Here is a 22,096-nt window from a genome sequence, read left to right on the forward strand (position 1 = left end):
TGCGTGCAAAAATGAACCAATTCCAATGTAAGCAATTACAGTGTCAGCCACGCTGACAAATGACCCTCGTCCACAGACATGTAAACACAGCGAGCAGGGTGGAAAACAATGCCAGAAAGCATGAGTGCTGACCTTTATGGAAATAACCGGGAAAAAAGTGCAGCGCGTTTATGAGGAAAAAGGGCGTGAGCTCTGTGAGAAACGCTGTCCTGTTCCAACAGGCCGTGGTGCCTCTTTATTAACGCGGTGAGTATTTGAGGAGGAGTAGCAGCCAGCAATAATGGTCCTGTCTCTCAGCCCGGCTCGGGAACAGACCCCGCGCTGCCAGCCGTGCAAAAATGTAAGTTCAGAAATATTCCAGCTGTCCGTGCTTATCAGGGCTGTCGGTGCGAAGCCCTGCATCTCTCTCCACTGCAGCTGCGGGTCGGAGTCGGTCTGTGGAGGAAAGGTGGAGATTCTGCGTCCTACAAGCTGAGATCCGTTCACCATACGACGCTTCCAACTCTGTCACAGTGCGCCGTGCCTCATAATGTTGAAAGCCCCCCCGACACGTCCTCGGGAGGGGACAGTGTTAACGACTTGGATGTCTGTCTCAATAACAATGCCATTTTCACTTACCACGCGTAAGGGGTGTGGGGGGGTTTAGGGTGTGGGAAGCAGACGCTTTGATTTACAGTGATTGCGTGATGCAGCAGACACTGCCACTAGTTGAACAAGGAGTACGCGCCCCCCCCCCCCCCCCCCCATTCACCAACACCACTCCAAAACTTGCATCATGCCAGCTGTGCGTGACTAATCTTCACTGCAATCTACCAAAAACAGTTTCAAACTTTCTGCAGAAAGCCCCCCTCCACGTCGGCTCTGGGAACACGACAGTGTGGCTCTAATCAGCAGGGCAGCAAGGCAGCACAGGGGACCGCCCTGGTGCCCCGGGCTCAAACGAGCGCTCCTGGGGGACTGCACCACATCCCCCATCCTGCTTGCGTTACCGTGGTTACACCAGAAGCGAAGCTCTCCAACTCCTCTCCTCAGATGCACAGTAGCGCTTTGTTGCACGTGTGTTGCCATGAGACATGTTTTTTTTTTTTTTAATTTCATTCATGTTTCTAACACACTGTGCTTCTTTTCAAACTTTTGCAAGTTCATACCCAAATCCACAAATAAATCATGCATCTTATTGGATATTCGAGCCCCCTAACATGCAAACCCGTCAGCATGCTATTGCGTGAGCTGGAATACAGGCTCCTATCTGCCTTCTCTAAGCTGTAAAATATGTTTTTAATGAAGCCGGTTATTACTCCTGGGCACGGCGGGAGGGGCCGAAGACAAATGAAATAGTCAAATAAAGCACTTATTAAGCACATTTTCAAGCTCAGATGAGGAGCAGGAATGTGAGGCATGTCTGCCTCGTCTGACGGCAGAGGTTTCCATCGCTGTGAAGTATCAGCGAGGGCACTGCCCCCCACATCCATTTCCTCTCCTCACCTCCTCTCTGTCTTTCCCCCACTCTCTTCCCTCTTTCCTACCTTATCCCCCATCACTCTCTCTCTCTCTCTCAGTGGCATTCTACATATCTATGACTTTCCTGCTCTCTATACTTGTACACTTTACCTTTATATTTCTCTGCTCTCATACACACACCCACACTCACTTTTTCTGAGTGACGTTCTCTCTCAGAAGTATTCTATAATTTTTTTTTTACTCCTCTGGTCTCATCCTTCACCTCTATTCTCCTCAGCTCTCAAACACACACACACACACACACATTTCTGAATGACGCTCTCTCTCCCACATTCAATCTACATTCATTCTACAGATTTCTATAACATTTCTGCTCTTATCCTTAACCTCTGTACTCTTCTGCTCTCTCCGTTGCTTTCTGTTTCTCTTTCTCATTGTCTCCCGCAACACACAAACACACACACACACACACACACACACACACACACACACACACACACACACACACACACACGCACACACGCACACACACACACACACACACACACACACGCGTCTTTCTGAATGACCCTGCCGGACCGCAGCGCGCGTACGGCAGTAACCTGTGGAGGGTGAGGGGAGGGACAGCGCTGGAGGCTGCCCAGGGAGCCGGCGGCACCTGGCCCTGGCACAGCTTCAGCTGAGCCTGCAAATACTTTGCAAACTGCAGCTTCCACAGGAGCGGAGGCAGAGAAGGACACTCTGACGGGGCTTCTCCGAAAAAGAGAGGAGCGGAGCACAAACAGCAACGGGAAAAAACAAGAAAGAACAGAAAGAGCGGAAAGAGAGTGCTCAAACGCACCTCCTCGCCTTGTCTTGCAGTGCCCCTTCACAGACAGAGCTGATTAAACCCTCAGTAACTCTGCCGCTGTCCCTCTGTGTGTCTGAGGAAACTCTCAGAACCGTCAAGGTAAGGACAACGGATAGTATGTTCTCGAAAAACATTCAAGATACTTGAGAACACACTATACAACCTCCGGTAATGGTCCCAGTGTTTTCTAATGCAAGAGGCCAGTGCACTACAGAGGCACTGACAGGTAACAAGTTTCCTGGGGCGACTGTTATTAAATCACAAAGGTCTGATGGCAGCAGCTGAAAATTCGCCCGTTAGGAACAAGCCGGCAGCGTGTCTACACGGAGCGGGGCGACACCAGCTCCTCTCTCAGGTTTCAAACGCCTCCCCTCGCCCAAACAAACGAGCCCAGGTGAACTCGGCACGCCAGGACCCCCGGTGAGCGCGTTCGAGCGCTGTCCTACCTTCCAGGATGGTGGGCCTCTTCTTGGAGCGCATCTTTTTGAATTTCCCTCTGAAGTCGCTGGCCGGGAAGAGGTCCACGGGCAGGCTGGCGATGCGTACCAGGACGACACCGTCCTGCCCCTCGCCGCAGCCCTGCCCGCTCCCCGACAGGACGGACTCGTCCAGAGACATCTTGGCACGGCGCGCGGGGGGGCCTCTGAGCCTCAAGCTGCCCTCTCCGTCGGCATGAAGAGAGCCTGTGAGCCGTTCACCTTTGCTTTCGCTTCTATTCCCTTCCCTTTTCCTCCTCCTCAGTTGTTTTTTCTTTTCTTTTTTTTGGTATCTCCTCCTCCCTCCCTCCGTCCCTCCCTCCTTCTCTCTCTCTCTCTCTCTCTCACTCTCTCTCTCTCTCTCTCTCTCTCTCTCCCTCTCTCTCTCTCTCTGGGCAGAGCGAAGTCTTCCCTGAGAGGAAGACGCAGGCAGCGCAGTCAGTCAGCCCCCAGCTCCCTCTGCTCGGTGTGTTTTAACCCCCGCACTTGTCAGGGCAGTTCAGCCAGTTACAGTAACATGCGTGAATCGGGCAGGTGTAGGGTTACTGGGCAGCCCCTCCTCTTTTCCAGCGGGGTGAAGCGGAGAGGGAGAGAAGAGAAAAAAAAGGGACGGGGAGACAAGGAGCAAGAGAGAGACAGAGAGAGAGAGAGAGAGAGACAGAGAGAGAGAGAGAGGGAAGGAGAGGCAGCAGGGCTTGTCAGACCCTTGGGAGAAGAGAGCGACAGGACCTTCCTGCCCCAGGGGTTGGGGAAGTCCACGGTTCTCGCTAAGTCCGATTAAATCAGCGGTTGTCCGCAGTATTCAGCGTTTATCGTTTGTAAGCAGTTGCATTCCGTTTTCCCCCTGTCCTCTAACTGAAAGGCCCCTGAACTCGAGCGGGGGTCCACTGTGTGCCGTTGCCATGTTCATGCTTGCCGATGTTTTGCCACGGTTGTCAAGACGTTGGGCTCCCCGCCCCGCCCTGCCCCCCGAGGGGGGTTCACAGCATCGGGTCCCTGCGGTCGCCTCCTCTTCGGCTCAAAACAAGCTCGCGCGCACCACGCCGAAGAGGCCGTCCTCCCCTCACTGTTTTTCTGTTGTGTCACAGCAGAGGCACGCCGAGGTGCTCCCAAACAGCAAGTCCTGAGACGTTTCGGTGTTACACACCCCCAGGGGGGAGTAGGGGGAGTAGTCTGGCAGTGCGCACGGTCTACGCCGTCCCATAACCGACGAGAGGACAAACAGATTAATCACAGCGAGGAAATTAAAGCACGTGTTGCTCATCTGTTATTTTTTAATTTACTGACCCCCGTCAAATGGAACAGATGTTTTCGCAAACGCGCATAAATCTCTCACTCCTGAATGAAGGAGTTTTCCCAGGCTGGGCGACGTCAGCAGCGCAAACACGCAAACACGAGGAACGAGAGGCGTTTTCTGTTTTATGAAGTGACCGCATTTTTAAAGCCAGTGCGGAACAATCTGTCCATTCTTCCCCCCGCTCCTCGGGCGGTTAAAATGTCGGGGCGCCCGGGGGAGCAGACATCGGGCGTGTGAGCTTGGGCAATTTTTTTTTTTTTTTTGCAATTGGTGAAATGCTGGTCACTCCCTCAAAAACAACAACAACTGCTCTTGCTGTTGTAATTTTGGTCCTGCAAACAGGAAGCTGTGATTAACGCTTAATGAGACCCAAAGATACGCATCGAAACAGACAGGGCCCTTTTCACACGCGTACCCAGAGAGGACAGAGGAACAACTGTGCATTCCTGTTTATTTAACAGCAGGGCAAAGACAGAGACTTCAGTAGGTCAAAAATCACATTCTTACACAACCATAAATGACATCACCATATGTTATAGAAATCTAAGGTTGCTTTCACTTTGTTTCAGTGGAATTAATCAAGTGTCAGAAAGCTGTTTCTTAATGCCTACATTCATTACACAGGAAAGCGATCCACCCACAGGCTATTCCACTTAAGAGCCAAAAACACACTCAACCGGCACTGCCTTAACAAACATGTCACCTGTCATCAGGGTGTTTGACAGCTTTGACTGCAATAATCCTACGCTAAGGAAGCACAACAAAAACTGAGTTAGTACTTTTCTGCTGTTTAAAATGAAGACCTACCCAGTGTACATTAAAAAAGAAAAAAAAATCCATCAACATCTGAATTCATTCCTCTGGTAGGCCAAGCATAGAGTGCCGTTGGTCTACTTTCTCAGCACCTAATCTCCACCTTCGATCTAGATCACGACTGGATAGGCCCCATTAATTCTCAACCAGTCAGCTGAACTGTTATGACCGGCTGCAAGTAAGCAGCCACCCGAACACCCACACTCCCCTGCCACCACTGCCCCTCCCAACTCACAATGAGGCTGCTTCAAACAATCCCATTCAGAAGGTGTGGGAGGTTGACGAACGTGCACACACTCAGGTACAAACACACATTCAGGCACACGCACACGTATGTGTTTGGTAACGCAGGAGTGAAACGGTGGGAGAACCCTGGGGATCTACTGAACACACGCACTGAACACAGACATTACTGAGCATTTCTGGCAATCTGCCATCTCATCTCATCTCTCTGCAGGCACAAGCTTGGGAGCTGAATATGTAGTACTGTGATGTATTTTGGATTTTGTGTTCTAGTGACTGATGTATGGTAGTGTACTTGGCTTCCGTTGCCTGGACAGATTGCACAAGTTAACTTGTGGTAGGGATTGAACAGTGTTACTCTCGCACTCACTGGTCTGGGATTGTTGTTAGCCTGGTCTGACACTGTTGCTCATTTAACTCAAATGGATACACTTCTGTTCTTTTGTGCTGGGAGTCGCTCTGGATAAGAGTGTTTGCTAATGTAATGTAATGTAGTGAACCCTGGCCTCTCCTCTGAGTAGGTGCATGCGGTGTAGCTACTGCCAGTGAAATCTGACTAACATGTGACCTACTTTAATAATTCTCCCTAAAATACCAGCCGCAAGTAAACAGAGGGATTAAAGTGAGGTCGATGTACTGTACATCATGTGTGCATGAACAGGATGTGGAGGCTCTTACCTTGGGTGCACAAGATTCCTAATTACAGGTTAATGGCTCCACTGAAGAAACCTGTCGTCTACTTCCGTTAAAGGCAACATGAACATTATAATGTAAGATGTTATCTGTGCAGGTCACTTAATATCAAAACCGTACCTATACCTATTGTCTCTATTGTTGCTGTGGTATTGGATTTTGCCGAGATTTTGCACTTCACTTGGCAGCGTGAGTGACGATTGTCTTGGGCGGCTGTGGAATACTGAGGTTTCTGCAGGGTGGAGGTGCTTGTGCGCTCTTAAAGTCAGAGTCCCAATTTCAGATTTCCGTTCGTTCTGGGAGGCTTTGATGCAAAAAAAGCAAAACTAGGATGCGACTGTGAGGGCTCGCCCCTGTGTCCTGACGGTGCTTTATCTGAACACGATAGCTGTTTGACACACGTGGTTCCTGGACGGGTAAGCCGATCTCTCCATTCCAAAATCCCAGCAGTCCCCCATTTACTCCCCCATTGTCTTCAGTCTCAGGTGCCAAGCGTCACCTGTTAGCACCTGTCAACGGGACAACATGACAAAGGAGGGAGCGGAGCGCGTTGCCCCCCCCGGGGAGAGCGCAGCGACCCCGCCTGTCCCTCAGGCCGTGCTCCTCACTGTACACACAGCAGCGAACTGTAAACAAACCCGCATTCTCACGTTTACGCTCTATTTACGTGTCTGTCTGCCACCTTTCCACTCTTAGCAAAGTTTACAGAAATGCTGTTTTTATTTTTGCGGCAATGCACTTTTTTTTTCTCCTCATTCTTCTTTGGTCTCCCTGTAAAGTTTTGACCCAAGATAAAAATATCTATCACATATAAATCATCTTATCCTCCATCGTGTTTATCCCACCCAAGGTCAATGTTTGTATTTCCTAATAAGCAGGAGGAAGTTGGAGGAACACCATGGGTTCACTGCCAGAGGCTAGGGCAATAAGATAAGCCAACAGGGCAAAGATGTTTATACATCCATTGGCAGACACAACATTTACGGAAAACACAAAAAACTGAACAGATACACAAAAACTCCACCAGGTGATATGAAAGGTCAATATGCATTTCATTTAGCCACCATTGACTGAAAAATTATTTCTTTGTATTTCTACAGTCACAATTTAATTTAAATCTATGTGTTTTAAACATGAAAAACAACGTTAGGCCCTTTTGAATTGCCACCATGAATTACTGGCTTGGTTTTGTCATGGTGGATATAGAAAGTGTTAAAACAGCGTTGCAAACTGGTGAGAAGACTCAATGGTGCACCAGCACCATGGAATTGTGGTACAAGGGTGCCCTCTACTGGCCCCAGGTATAAATGCACCGTGCGAAAGGTTATTTCAGAATAGGACATAACAAAGATACTGCTATACTGTTGTACTTTCTGCTGTTAGCCAAACTTTGAAACTTAAGAAGAACATATGATCAGTTTGTACTTATATATATATACATACATACATACATACATATATATGTACACGTACATATATATTTACATACGTACACACACACACACACACACACACACAAATGATGTCGACAATTATTGTTCCCTGCACTCTAATTTAAGGTCAGTCTTGGGAGCTGCGCTAACCTACTCCACAAAAGGCACTGGAACTATACCGTCTGGGCCTCACAAATTCATCTGGGCTGTCCTCCCCACCAAAAGGATGCCTCTGGGGCCTGACTGAGCGTCTCTGCCCCCACTGTACTTTCTTGTCACCCCTCCATCCATCTCGCTCCTCTGGTTGCTAATTGTGGTCCATATCCATTGAAAACCCAGTCACTAGCGTACTAGGCCCACACCAAACCCACTAACTGTACTTACAGCCGCTCACCCCCCCTGCAGGCCAGATCATGCGCTGCGCTTCACTGGTCACCCAGCTGTCCGTCATCCACATGGTTCCATGACAGTCCTGCTCATTCTCAGGCCTGGCCCCCTAGTGGTGGAGCAAGTTACATACCCTCAGCAGAGCCACCCGACCCTTTCCGTACCCCCAGGTCACTTACCATCACTCTCCCATCAGAAGACTGCACCCAACTGGGAATCACCCCAGTTTGCCGACTGACCTACGACCTGTAACACTTCAGTATGCCTTGTTTACACTGACAGCGTATGGCAAGTTTACAATGACAAACTATCTCAGTTCTAGTTAAGGATCTACAGCACGCTGTAACTGGATAGGAAAGCTCTATGTTGCCTTTCAACTAGATGCATGTAATGGGTTACACTGTACTTGCTCATTAGTTACTGGTAGCTTCCACTGTAACAACTTGCTCTGTTAACTGACCTAGCTATGGAAGCCTGCAAAATAAATAAATAATCACAATAATAATAATAATAATAAAATCTAGGGAAGGTCACTAACCAAAATAAGAGAAAAAAAAAAATATTACTTTTCTTAATTCCAAAGACCAAAGTTCAAAATCTTATTTGAGATTAAGCCTTTTTTCTTGTTCCCTCTTCCGCTGCTAGCGTTTCTTCAGACGAAACTCGAACGTGCTGTAAGGAAATGTTTTACTTCATCCCTCGTTTTCTATATTTGACGGAGAGGAGATGAGACGCCGGCTCCCACAGGCACGCAAAGCGGAGCAGGTCTCCGCGGAGCGCAGAAAGCAGGGCTACGAGCGAACAGGGCCGAGGAAACTAACACCTCCGGGCGGCGTGACGGAATCCTGCCCGCCGTTGCCATGGCGAGGAGAGGCCTGTGGGTTTAAATGGGCAAGAGCTCGGCCTGCTGAATAATTGATACAGATCTAATATTAGGAAAGCTCATTTAAAGTTAATTCCATCCCCGCAGCCCCACTCTGAAAACATCTAAATAACACTGAACGCAGGCAGAGTGGAGTAAAGAAGTGGGTTGTTTTTGAGTGAGACATAGAGGTTCACCTATCTCAGAGCAGAGCACTGTGTTCATGAACCACCTACACACATGAGAGAGAGCCTCTGGGTTACATAACATATCTGCTCATCTCCTCAATTGCTTTGAGCTATTGTTGTTATACATCCTCTTTAACTACCATTAATGCAGAAACCTACTATGCCTCTGCCTTCCTCATTTCCCTCTTATAGATGACTGACTGTAACTGCAAAGTGCTAAACTTTGTCACACAGCCGCGTGACTGGATCCCGGGAAGATGTTACTAAGTGGAGTTTTCCATTAACCAGCCAATTACATTTCACCTACTAAAAAGTTATTGCATTTCTTTGAGGCTGGTTGCATTTTTTCCACACTGCAAGACATAAATCAACTTTTTAACGGACTACTTCCTTGTTTACATTTGTATACATTACTCAATAACTGCAACCAAAGAACTACCCTCCTGTCTCAACTAACACTTAGTACTCACAGATCTCAGTCAATGATAAGTGTTGGTGTCTGGGCAACTTGCAGGGAAGTATCATACAGATGCTGTCAACTTGCAGTTTTGTACAACATGAAATGATAACATTAACAAAAAAAATACATATATTACAATAATCATCCTATATTGCCTGTCCTTCTAGTTTGAGGAGGGAATTTTTCTACAGGAGTCACTCAGGAAGAGAAGACTGCTGAGAGCAAAGTCCAACACTGCACTGAGCTAGCTGTCATGCATCTTTTAGAGGCATCCTTAAACCACCCAGGCTGAGAACCCAATCCATCCCGAAGTGAGACAGGGTAACAGAACCCTCTGAGAAACACAGGTCTGAGAGGACACTTCTGCCACGATGAGAACCTAATCGAGGAGCACCTTCACCTCCTGCCACGGCGGCGGGCAGGCTGACCCCTACGGATCCCGATATTATCTGAACCCCTTGTTCACATCCTCAACACACACACACACACACACACTCTTACACACACACACACATACACAAATACACACTTACATACAAACTCACTCTTACACACACACACACACACAAACACATTCTTATATAAAAACAAACTCTTACAGACACACACATGCTTACACACAAGCACATTCTGACACACACACACACACACACACACATACACAGTCACAAACAAACACACACAGCCACACTAAGGGGAAGGCCTACGGGCAAAGCCTGTCCTGTAGTTTTGACGTTTACTATCATGATATGACACTAAAACACATAGTGAAACCGCTTAAATGTATAAACATGCTAACAGTAAAACCACACCAAATTCCAGCAGAGCAAGTATAATCCAAATTTCCACACCTCACACAGCAATTGGTACACAGCAAACTCTACAATTCTTAAGGCTAGTCCTTTTTTGTATGATAACCTGTATTTAATAGCTGAATGTGGCAAAGCCTGACTCTGGACCATTTCAGAACTGACAGAGCTGCACGACTCTCTCAGAGCCCAGCCTACATAACAGCCATCTTTGGAACCAGTGGAGCCAGACATTTAAACACCTGGATGAAGTCCTCTGATGTCCTGTCTGCTCTGTCTGAATGGAGCTGAGGGAACTGCTGATAATGAGGCCTTTCACTGCCAGCACACAGGTCATCAAAGCGCACCTGTCCCTCACACTGCCAGTCTGTTATCTTTCAGGGAGGGCGGGGCCAGGTGAAACCACCCCAAACGCGGGCCAAAGGGAGAAGCGGATAGGTGCAGCTCGGGCCCCGGCCGTGACTGCTGACGTGCAGGGCATGCCTATCTGGTTACCAGCAGGTGATTATGTTCTTTTGCATCTTGCATTGATATGGTATACAGCTCCTCATTGTCCCGGCTTTTCAGAGAGGACAGGGAAATCAGCGGCCAGACCGCAAGTTTGACAGTGGACCAATGTGCGCTTGCTGGGTGTCACCTGTATCAGGTGACACAAAAGGACATTATTGCTTGACTTGGTTTCATGACTGGCTATGGAATTAGCTATTAGCCCCATCCGCCTGTAGTCTTTTGATGTAAAAAGATGTTTTAAAACTACAAAATGATGCACAATAGGAATTCTGTAAATTGCTTATTGGAAAGCTACTGCCCACCACATCACACTATTAAATAAACACACGGCACTAACCCCGGACACAGCTGTAATGAAGAAACTGGAACCCTAATTAAAACACGACCTATTTGGCCTTTGTCCTTTAAATTATTAGCAGATCTCACGTCTGAATAAAGACACAGACAATGCGAGGCTCTGAAGCATGAAAGGACACAGCTGCAGAAAGACACTACCGGCTCAGATTAATCTGCTACTGCTGCTTTTATAAAGGAACTGCCATCCCAGCCTATTGTTCTACTTTTAAAAGATCACGTTGTGTTATTTTGCATTACTTCTGTATAGCAATTGTTGCCATAGAGACTACATTGGGTAGTGTATCAGAGAGAGACTGAATCAGTCGAACTGTTTCTGCTTCTAACTGCAAACTATTATGATGCTACGACTACATGCAGTATGGCCTAAATCAGGACGGCATAAAGGACGGCATAAAGAGTAAACATGTTTTGGCATACAATACCGTCCCAATAAATATTACTGCTCTCTACCATGACCAGCTTTGAGTTACAACATGGAGCATAATAAGTAAGCATAAGATTAAGTCAGATTCTACATGATTCAGGTCCATAACAGTTTAAATGACATTCTACAGTTGAATCCAGCTCAACAACATAATGTGTGTTTAAATGATGTTCTGAAGCTGATTCTGATTAATTGATAGGGCAGTGTATGGGTTTACAAGATGCTGTACATCTGAATCTGTTTCGCTGATAAGACACTGAGTGAGTCCAAATGACGTTCTTGAGATTGGCAATGACAACGATAACATCCCCACCTAGTGAGTACATATGTAGACTCTATGGTGGCCACTCAGCCTAGGACCTAACTTGGCAGCACAATTAATTTCAATCAAAAAATTAATGCCATAGTTAATCCCTGAGTTCTCTAATGACAAGGAAGGTACCAGTGAAGCCCAGTCTAATAAAACAGAAGGCAAAAAGTCGATTTCAGACAGCCACTTCAGTTCCATCTGGCACATGTTCGCACTCCAAAGTCAAATAACGGCTGATATAAAAACAAACACAAGAACAGATGAGCAGAAAACCAACAAGCCACAGTAACAGTGACACGGGAATCCAAGTCTACAAAATTCCAAGTGTGGCGTGGGGCTAAAGAACAGGTCTTATAACCCCAAGGGTTGCCAGTTCAATTCCCGGATGAGGCAGTGCTCTTGTACCTCTTGCTCTGGTGCTTAACCTAAACTGCTTTAGTAAATATCCAGCTGTACAAATGGTTGACACAGTTTAATTAAGCTATGCCCTACATAAGAGTGCACAAAGTGTGATGCATCAGAGATGTTTCAAATAATGAGATACAGCAAACTCCAAACCAAACTCTTCAGCTTCATGATGATTCACACTGAACACTCTCCATGAGTAGACAGTTCGGCACCTGAGTAGTGCCATTATGTATTTAAGCCAAATATACATGTTCTGGTAGGTTCCCTGTGTGAACTGTCATTATGTATTATTTAGTGGTTGCTTCATATGTGGCTCCTTCAGCAGGTCAATGGCACCACTGCGGTTGTTCGAATGCTTTTAACTAAAGATAAAATTACTTAAACAAGCAAGCAAAAAATTTCATTCACTCCCCAGTGTTACACAGATAGGGTGGCCCATCCATCCCCTGAATCTTAAAATAGATGCAGCACTTAAGTAAGGTATGCCATCAATTAGATCATTTCTATTTATTTGTAAAATGTAAACACTAGCTAGTACTGCCGGGATATTTTCAGAATCCATCAGGTTGTTCAATGGTGCAAGGGTGTGTCCCACCTCGCATTAGAACCAATGAATGTCTTTTCAAGTCCTGATCTCCGATGTATTAACAGTCCGACCCCGTGCTGTTGGTTGAATGGCTGATTGAGCAATGCTATTTTGCCTTTTATTACTGTGAACCTCTAAGTAAGACTCGAGTACGACTTTGCAAAAGGCTTGATTTGAAACACAACTACTGCCTTGTTCCAGTAAGGAAAGTAATAATCAGTTTTAAAACCAACGAAACCCCTTGCAAAGGTAATCGCTTGTTAGCCAGCAAGCCAGCTGATCGCGAGTACATATGCAAATAATGTTCTCGTGCGTATTAGAATCGGACAAACAGACTGAACGCAGTTAACAGTCCATTTAAAGAGAGGACAACCACTGATACCCCCGGGTGTTAATTAGGACAGCTAGCCAGCTAAGCTATGGCGAGCTACAGGTTCTCTCCACGGCCACGGACTACAATGATGTTTACCTCAAGTCATTCGTGTCACCGAATAATAAAATAAGTGGGATCGATAAGAATCAATTCCTGTAAATTAACGTCGCTAAAGTCAGCTGTGTACCAGCTCTCGCTCGCTGATCGTGACAATTGGGATTAGAGACATTTAAAACAAGAGTTGATAGTGAAATCGTGACACTTGGCGACCCCGGCATCACGATGAGGTATCTAGCTAGCTAACCAGCTTTTTCCAGTTAGCCCGCTACATTTACCTATCACGAAGCTGTGAAATGCATAGAATGGTCAATTCACTAAACAAGCTAACGTTACCTATACGACACCGAAATTAGTGAAGTTCGGTAAATTTACAGGACAGCTAGCTAATTACGTTGGTTTGTTTGACTTAGTGTATCTTAGTTTAGCGTGCAAAAAGTGTTTCCTAATCATTAGCTAGGTAGTCTATTCATTTTTAAAAGAGCCGTAACTGTGGATCCAGTATAAGGTAATGATAAATGGCTGGCTAATTAGCCATCTGGTTAGTTGGTAGCTAGCTTGATCAAACTAGGAGGTACAGCATCAGTCACAGTAGCAGGTTAAACACTTGTAACTAGCTACTTTAACGTTATTTTCACTGGGGAAAAAAGATCAAGCCATCAGCTATACCCATCGACAGATACGTACCTAACGCTTGCTGGCTGTATTGCTATGAAAGTGATACCCGCAGGTGATATTTCTCTATGCAAATATTGGCCAACTAGATAGCCAACAGTACTAGGCATAAATATTTTCTTGAGAATCATTTACTTGATGGTTGCGCTCTTAGAGCCGGCTAACCACCCTGAAGGCTGGAAAACTGGCCAAATAACTCTCATTACTTACTGCAGGTTGCTATAATATACTGTAAAATAATGTGTATCTTTCATCACATTAAGGTGCATGCAAATCGAAATTTTACTGTTACCGTTTCTATTCGTGGGCTGCGTATTATCTCCACATGGCTTTAATCAACCACTTCGTCCAAAGTGCTGTCTTCCCTGAATTGCACTTGCTCAGAAAATATTCTTCACTTTCTTTCGACCATGGATTTTTTTTCTCTCTCTCTCTTTCGAGCTGGATGCGGGGTGTAAAAAGAAAGCTCCGCCCCTAGAAACTATCAGCAAGTCATATGCGTTCTTTGCGGGGAGAGAAGACGCGAAGGCTTTTCATTTGCCAGTAAGCACGTCCATCAATACGGACAATGACATGTATATAACAGGTATATCAAAAAAACGACGCTTTACAAACTTTGTGAAAGCGACGATGTGTACGCGGTCAGTTAAATTATTATTCACTTATATGACAACCACTGTGAAATTTCCCAAGTGCTTTCTGAAATTCACAGTAGGCCTATTGTATAAAAATTGATGAATTGCGTATTTGTGGGAAAACGATATCGCACTGCATCGCAATAATCTAGATATTGGTAATATTTGTATTGACATACCAATAGTTTATACGTTAGATTATCTACTGTATGCAGCGCGTTTCGCGTAAATGTCCAAACGACTGACATGCCAACAGTTTGTTAAGCATGACCGGAATAAAATCTAAACTGAATCGAATGATCAATGGGAAGAACATGACTAATATATGAGTAATGTAGGTCTATGGAGAAATGAACATGAGTGGGAGGGCGGACCTTAGACGACTGTGTCCGTCTGTAAATCAAGAACATCACAAGACATAAACGGCTTACCTCGGGCAATTTTTTGTTTTAGAAAAAAAAACTTACAGAATCACATTTATATAATATTAAACATCAGAGCTAGGAGTAAAAAGTTCACTCAAGTGGATCCCTGTACTAGCAATTACTCATCAGTGGAAGGTTTGCTTCAAGTCATTTGTTTTCTGCCGGACCGTCGGCTTTGACAAGTAGAATTTGACACCTGGGTGCTGGGTGACACAGCTTCTTTCACTACTCGAATATACATCAATTTTTTTTTTCTTGGCAATACAGAGGATTGTTTTGAAGGGATAGCTGAGTAGGTGAGCATTACATTTTCTAACCATCTACCACGAGACCAACGACGACTAAAAATTTCTGTCAGCTAATCAAGACTACAGTAGAACAATGGAGTAGGCCTATGCAGTTGAACACAATGTTCTTGCAATGTTCTTGCAATGCAAGGAAAATAACTGAGGGAAGCCAATTTGGTTATACATCTTCAGACCCAAATCGAACCCTGAGACTGAGAACATGGGGCATGTAGTCTTAATTGTCTCTATGTGGTAATCAACGTGGATTAACAACTACAAAAAGATGTCAAAATAGTTGTCATTTAGCATTCGCTCAGCAGAGGCTAGGACCTTGGGTCAAGCTCTCCCCAGCTGAAGCGTTCCCAAGTTACAGAGGGCAATACAGGAAAGTAATTGCACATTAATGCTGAGATAAGATTAATACTGACAAAAAGATAAGCACGAAATAAAAAAACCAAACCACGGTAATTTTCAACAATTAGGGGAAACCAGATTTTAACGTTAAATTTCGATTTCATTGAATGACTGGATTACTGGAATCACTATCTCGTAAATTACTGTAGTGTAATGTAAGGGTGTAATGTAGAGTGATAACGTATGAGTGATAAGTGATGTAGCTATTCAAAGTATCAGAAGAGTGCTGGACAGTGACACCTAATGCGGACAAGATAGTGGATATGAACAAGATACTGTGTTATAGGCCTACTGATAGGTGAATCAGTGAACCCAATTAATGAGTTCAGTTAGATCAAAATTCAAGTAGTACAAAATAACTTGGTGCAAGTTCGTTAGTTTCCCCAGACAGATAATGCAATTCAGAGTAATGAAGTGGCGAAAAGCATGAAGCCTTCTGAGGACAAAACCTCCAATTACCTCAGTATACCGGAGGAGACAGTGGTGGTGATAATGCTCCCTCTCGGGAGCAGCAAACCTCAGGAAGAATTGGACACAGAGGCCATCCACGTGGTCCAGCACCAAAATCCTCTGCGTTATGATTGCCAGTCCAGTTTAATCCAGGAGCATGAGGAGGGACAGACGACAATATAATTATTTCCATGATAATTAAAGATTTATAGGTTTGATGTTCAGATGGAAGCAGGTCATTTGGCACTCCATGCTCCCTCTCACCAAATTGGGAGAGGGAGCAATAATATGGCTCCCATGAATACAATATGATCAGAATATTTCCAGTAGGTGTGACAGCTTGAAGCCTGAGCAGCACATAAACTGTAGCAGGACATGAGACTGGTCATATACATGCCAGCATCTATACATGTCAGAGGTAATTCCACACATTCAACTGCCAAAGACTCCACTCAGGTGTAAGACAACCATCACCTGAGTAACAGTATTAAAAGCCCTTATCTCTCAAAATTCTACACCCAAGAAATTCTACCTCACAGTTTCTGATCCCTATGCAAATTGCAATTAATAGGTCCACAGCGTGGGACTTTGAGGGTCTGTAACTGAAAGCTGCTGTGTGTTTTGCATGGTGTCCCTCAGAAAAAAAATAAGATAAACAGCTGTTTGAAAAATGGAGGAGTCACGCAGGATTACAGGAGATTAGGCGCTCTTTTAGGTAATCTTGTCCGTAAACCTGTTAACATCTTGTAAATTAACAGCCTGCTTTGAAATCAATCCCACATTTTTCATGCAGCCAGTGAAGCAATTCTAGAAACCCTTCAATGCATTAATTTTTTTCAGTTCTAGCCAGGATCCTTGCCTCAGTGTGGACAGTAGGGGACAGATCAGGTAACATAGACAGTGGGGCTTTGCAATAGTTCAGCCTTAATGGGACATATAATGCAAATGATAGTGTCTGCATCTTTTAGAGACAGGAAGTCTCTGGTTAGGTTTGGTCTTGGTTATGACAGTTTGTTCCACTTTGTTTTGGGTTGCAAACTCAATGAGCAAATCATACGATTAAGAATCAAGTCATGAGAGACATTACATCTAACTCCACTGTGACAAGGTTAGAGGAGCCATCTTTAATATCCACAAATGTATCTCTGTCTAATAAGGTGAGCGTAATGCATGCAAATTAATTTGCTGTGCCAGCCAGGTTGTTTTTTTTTAATGATCAGATTGTCACTCATGCAAAATATGGCACTTTAATCAAGGAAACCAAGGTCAGAAACACAACACATGCCTGCCGGGAGATCTGAGTCATTTACAATAAAGCTGAACCCATACAGTGACCTTGCTGAAATGCTAAAATAATGTTTGATTGATGTTGCTTCAGTGCGGAACTGTTCGCCCTTTCTGATGTTTACTGGTATGGATGGAGAGCTTGAAATGGATCCATTGGTCATTATTGTATATTGTTGTATATTGTTACCCAGTGAGCACCACGGGCTTGAACCTGCCACATGATATCTTGCTGAAAATAGGGAAGAGGACAGTCTGTGAGAGTTTTACCTGCTTTTGTCAATGTTGGGGCAAATGTCATGATATGATGAAAAGTTTGAGCAAATAAGTATAAAGGGATTTTGAGATATCTCAAATTAAATTAATATTACTAAAAAGTGTACCAGCCTTCTTGAAGTCAACCCCCATCTAAAGATTCCTTCAAATGAGACTAGATGTTGAAGTCATATTTGACTGTATTTCAATATCATTTAATATCCTACAAGACAATTTTTTTTCACTGATTGATCGATGAAGAGGTGCAGGAGTTTAAGCGTGAGTTTACAGAGAATATGAGAATATATATATACAGAGAACATACAGAAAATAGGTTAAATGTTTATCTAAAGCTATTTTACCAAAACAAACGAAAAATCCATCCTAATTTTGGTGCTTAATTTCAGTTAGCTAGATCTGAGTCAAAGAACACCACCCTCCGTATCAAAAGTCTACACCTCTGTGTTGGTACATTGGAGTACTACTCATCCCGTGTAGTTTGCAAGTCTGCACAGGTGTTATGATCACTTGTTGTTTGGCAAATGTGTCCACGTAACTCACCAAAGAAGCTCCATGCTGGGATCAATTGATCGTAAGATAATTAAAAAAAAAAAACATCCACAAGGGGGCAATCTACACCTTCTTATGAGAAAACATCTGTACAGAAGATAAATTCGTTCTTGGAATCATTATCTAATTATTTTTAACTGGTAATTATCAGTTATAGCTTGAGGCTGTAACCCTGGGACACAACAGAGCACAAACCCTTCCATTCTAGAAGACAAGTCTCTGCATGACAAACCAACAGTTAAGTGAAGAGTCAATTTCACTTTCTCTGGGAGAGGAGAGGGACGCAAGAAAAAAACCTAAATCTTCCCAATGACACAGCAAAATATAAAGAGGAATTATAGACCCTGTAGTTGTGAAGGAAAAGCTATCAATCTGACACTTGAAATCACACACCCATCTCTCATATAAATTAAAGGAAATGTGATCATGAATCCTTTATAGTTCAATGCCTGCCATCTGTTTGCCAACAGCAATATCTAGTTACACAATATACACAGACAAATTTATCATGATTCGCTATATTGTGAAAGTGTACTGCCGCCCGGCAGTGCAGCCAACTGCACACCGAGTGTATGTGTTGTACGATAAATAATCTCGTCCACACTGCACGTTCTGTTTGTTTTATTTGTACTGATCGATAAATCCCAGTTTACATTATGACATCAGGAACAGCGTTGGGGCTGACAGTTATTCAGCTGGTGAAGCTTGTGTCTGCTGTGCTCTGTAGATGGCGGCAGGTCAGTCAGTTTATCTACAAAGAATTTAGGCCTACCACACAGAGCCAGCTGTCCTCTTACTGGAAAATGCCTCGAGCATACAACCTCCCATGTGGCTGGGTAACAGTGTGGTCATCCATGGCTTGAGAGAAAAATCTAAAAGTTGGCTGTTTTCTGTCAGAGCTTAGAATTTTTGGAGAATGCGCCACTTGTTTTAAAAAAAAAAATACATATGCCGGTTCGGTTAACAGACATGTTAAAACAGAAAACGAACTCCTTCATAAATAAGACATTAAATTATACATATATTTATAAAAATAAAGTAAGATCTACAATGAACTTCAACTTATGAAGGCTTGCTGCCTGCTGGTACATAATGGCAAAGGTAGGCCTTTCAGTGCAAGCTCACCGTTGGGCTTACTGTACATCTATTAAGTGTTTTCAGAGAGGAGTTACACCTGCAAGCTCCTCTTGTACGAAGACCAGTTGTTTTGAGTCTGTCAAAAGGCAAACGCAGTGGGGGTCCATGATTTTTTTGCTTCCTGTCTGTAGTGTGACTGTTCACAGTCACACTGATGAGGACAGTTCCCTGTGCAGTCTTCAGTTCCAGAAGTACTCCAGAAGGTAACTGATTAAAACATTACCCCTGCTGGGGCTTCTCAAGTTTGAAACTGTACTCAAAATTCAAACGGCTGAAGAAACACTTAATGCAAGAACATGTGACCTTGTGTTAACCACAATGCCTGCCACTCAGAGATGATTCCAGCTCCAGGAACTAGCTATATACAGAGGTTCATATACACCACTGTCCGACCACCTTCCTAAAATGGTCCCTGCTCCTCTGTCAAGGTCCGGAGCTCAGTGGTATCCATTCTGCAGCCCCATTGTGAATTCCCGCGCGAGTTAGGACCAGAAAGCACCTCTTGATCCCGAGCGGGATTGAGATTTTTTTTTAAAGCCCTCATTATAGACGTTTTTTTATTCTCCCCGCTTTATCCATACTTGGCTTCCATGTTGTGGGCGGATATCCTGGGCAGGTAACCTTGGTGGAAGAAGGGGTTTCGCGAGGCCTCCACGCAGATGACCGAGCTGGTCAGGCTCTTTCGGTCCTTCTTGAGGGCCACAGGCCTCTGCCACTGGCAAAGCAGCAACTCCACCTGCTCGCGGAAGAAGCTGGTGGTCAGGGTGTAGAGGATGGGGTTCAAGGCACTGTTGATGGGCAGGAAGAAGATCACCAGCCAGGAAGTTATGGTCCCTGTGAACAACAAGGGCAGAGAGACACACAATAAGACCTCTGCAGATGGGACGGTCAGCTTCCCCCCAGAAAAACCACGTTTAAGGACAGCTTTAAAACATAGTACAGTCAGCCTAAAAGGCACCTTGAGCAGTTTTGATGAGGCAATAAAATTCAGAGAAAGTGTTCGGCTGGACGAGACAAGCATTGACAACTCAGCCTTGAAACAGCCATTGAATTGACAGGGGGCAGTCCCGGTCTGTACTGCAATTCTACAGCAGCATTAAATCTGAGCGTGTCGAGGAGAATCACCGATATAAAATCACCCAACCATTCCTCAGCTGTGCATTCACTGAAGAATTAAATTTCCTCTTCAGGACCTGAATGTATCCAGGGTGTAACACGAATAAGCGGTTGAGATACTTTTCCCTTGCAGAGCTTCAGCTTTTAACTGACCACATTTACACGCACTCTAATATTCCAGCATTAGCCCAAGTGTTTAAAGATTCAAAATATGACAAGAGTTGAGCACGCATCTTACCTGCAATAAAACATTGAGAGCATGGCAGTATTCCAAATACAAGGACATCAAATAAGATATGTGGAATACTGAGTTGTCTAACGGAATACTAATGCACGTAAGATTCTTCCTAAATATTTGACACTTTATGTATATACATTCTAAGAGGGAAAGAAGTTTGGATGGAGAATGCTGTCACAAAGATGCTAGGAAACAGAATCAAACCAAGAGTTACATCATTTATGCAGACATACTTAGTTGATAATTAGCATTATTAGAGTACTTCATATCATATTCATTTACCACAATGTATTCATAAAACAGGATTAATTAAATTATAGAGGAGATGAAAATTAGCAGTAGGTTTGAAGTAGGCTATTTTGCAAAAGAGCAAACAATAATGCTCCTTAGCAAATGCCATCATTTTCAGAGAGAGTAATGTGAGAAGGTGATGATTTTATCAAAAGTTTTACAGTTCAGAAAAGCTCAGCTAATTAAATGAAATTCACAAAGACCACAGCGTACAGTGAACCTATTTTCTATTATAGTGTTGTTTCCTTCTACCCAGCTGTAAAGATTTGGTAAGGTGTGCCGATGTTTACAGATATGATATGATCTCCCACACAGGCCTACATCACTCAGGATATGTTCATATTCTTGTCAGCAGTTGTAGTTGTATTTGGCTGTGCATGGAAACAGAGTAAGATCATATGCCTTCTGAAAACTGTGCAAATGTAAACTTGGGCACTGGGGGAATTTAGTTATGAATTTGATCAAGATTAATGCAGGGAAATAAACAAACAAAAATGCAGCAAGTTGTGTTTTTTTGTTCAAGACAAATATTAGCTGCCTGCTTTATGTTCCATTTAGCAAAACACATCCGAGTGCAAGCTCTGTGACTTTCATTTAATAATCCAGCTCCCATAAATGCGTATTATCTGGCTTGCTCTTGTAATACAAAGCCTTACTTGCCCTTTGAGGAGATAGCTGTCAGAAAACATCTTCTCCTCACAGCTTGAGGGGAGAATGCAACCTACCTTCCACAGCAATAAATTCTGAAATTTCCTCTACAGCAAAAATACAGATTTCCTTACACAGCAAAAAAAGAAGGTTGTTAGGGAGGGAAAACATGCCACTTTCATCCCATCTGCTAATATTAGCTGACTAAGAAGGCAATAATGTCACTGACTAGAAAAAGATGGCTGTATCAGAGAACTTGGGGGTGCCCTGCACAATTTGTACTGATACCAGAGTCCCTGTACTGTGAGTGATTGATAAGAAAAACTAACATCTTGACGTGAGGGAGCTGGCCTTCGACTGCCTCCTCCCCCACAGCTCCATTGAAGATCAAAAATTCAGTCCATGAAGCAGCCAGCCATGGATGTGGAGCTCTGTACCTTAGGGGCCACAGAGGAGTCCACATTCAATCAGGTCAGAAGGGGGCCTTGGATATGGATCCCGCCAACCTCTGGGCAAAATGTCAGCATGTATCTTTATCTTCCTCACTGTCAGAGAGGAAGGGCAAAACATGCCCATCTTAGCAAATAATTGGATCAATGCAAGAGGAAAGGAGAAAAAGGGTGGACAGGGGGACCTGATCCATCTCTGTGGAGTGGCAGATAGCGGGCAGTAAA

At 44.3% G+C, this 22,096-nt stretch overlaps 2 protein-coding genes across 4 annotated transcripts in view; both read right to left on the reverse strand.

The window, feature by feature from the left end:
- LOC118783039 (protein furry homolog) overlaps positions 1–3,070 on the reverse strand; it is an 82,367-nt gene extending 79,297 nt beyond the window's left edge. For all 3 annotated transcript variants that reach the window (XM_036536702.1, XM_036536701.1, XM_036536700.1), the window contains exon 1: positions 2,758–3,070. In XM_036536702.1, the coding sequence (XP_036392595.1) occupies positions 2,758–2,929 (172 nt within the window). In that variant the 5' untranslated portion in view covers positions 2,930–3,070. The remainder of the gene's footprint in view (positions 1–2,757) is intronic.
- Positions 3,071–19,594: 16,524 nt separating this feature from the next.
- Positions 19,595–22,096, reverse strand: part of LOC118783040 (relaxin receptor 2-like) — a 41,625-nt gene continuing 39,123 nt past the window's right edge. The window contains exon 18 of the mRNA XM_036536703.1: positions 19,595–19,963. Coding sequence (XP_036392596.1) covers positions 19,701–19,963 — 263 coding nt within the window. The 3' untranslated portion in view covers positions 19,595–19,700. The remainder of the gene's footprint in view (positions 19,964–22,096) is intronic.

The sequence above is a fragment of the Megalops cyprinoides genome, chromosome 9 (genome assembly GCF_013368585.1).
Source record: "Megalops cyprinoides isolate fMegCyp1 chromosome 9, fMegCyp1.pri, whole genome shotgun sequence".
NCBI lineage: Eukaryota > Metazoa > Chordata > Actinopteri > Elopiformes > Megalopidae > Megalops > Megalops cyprinoides.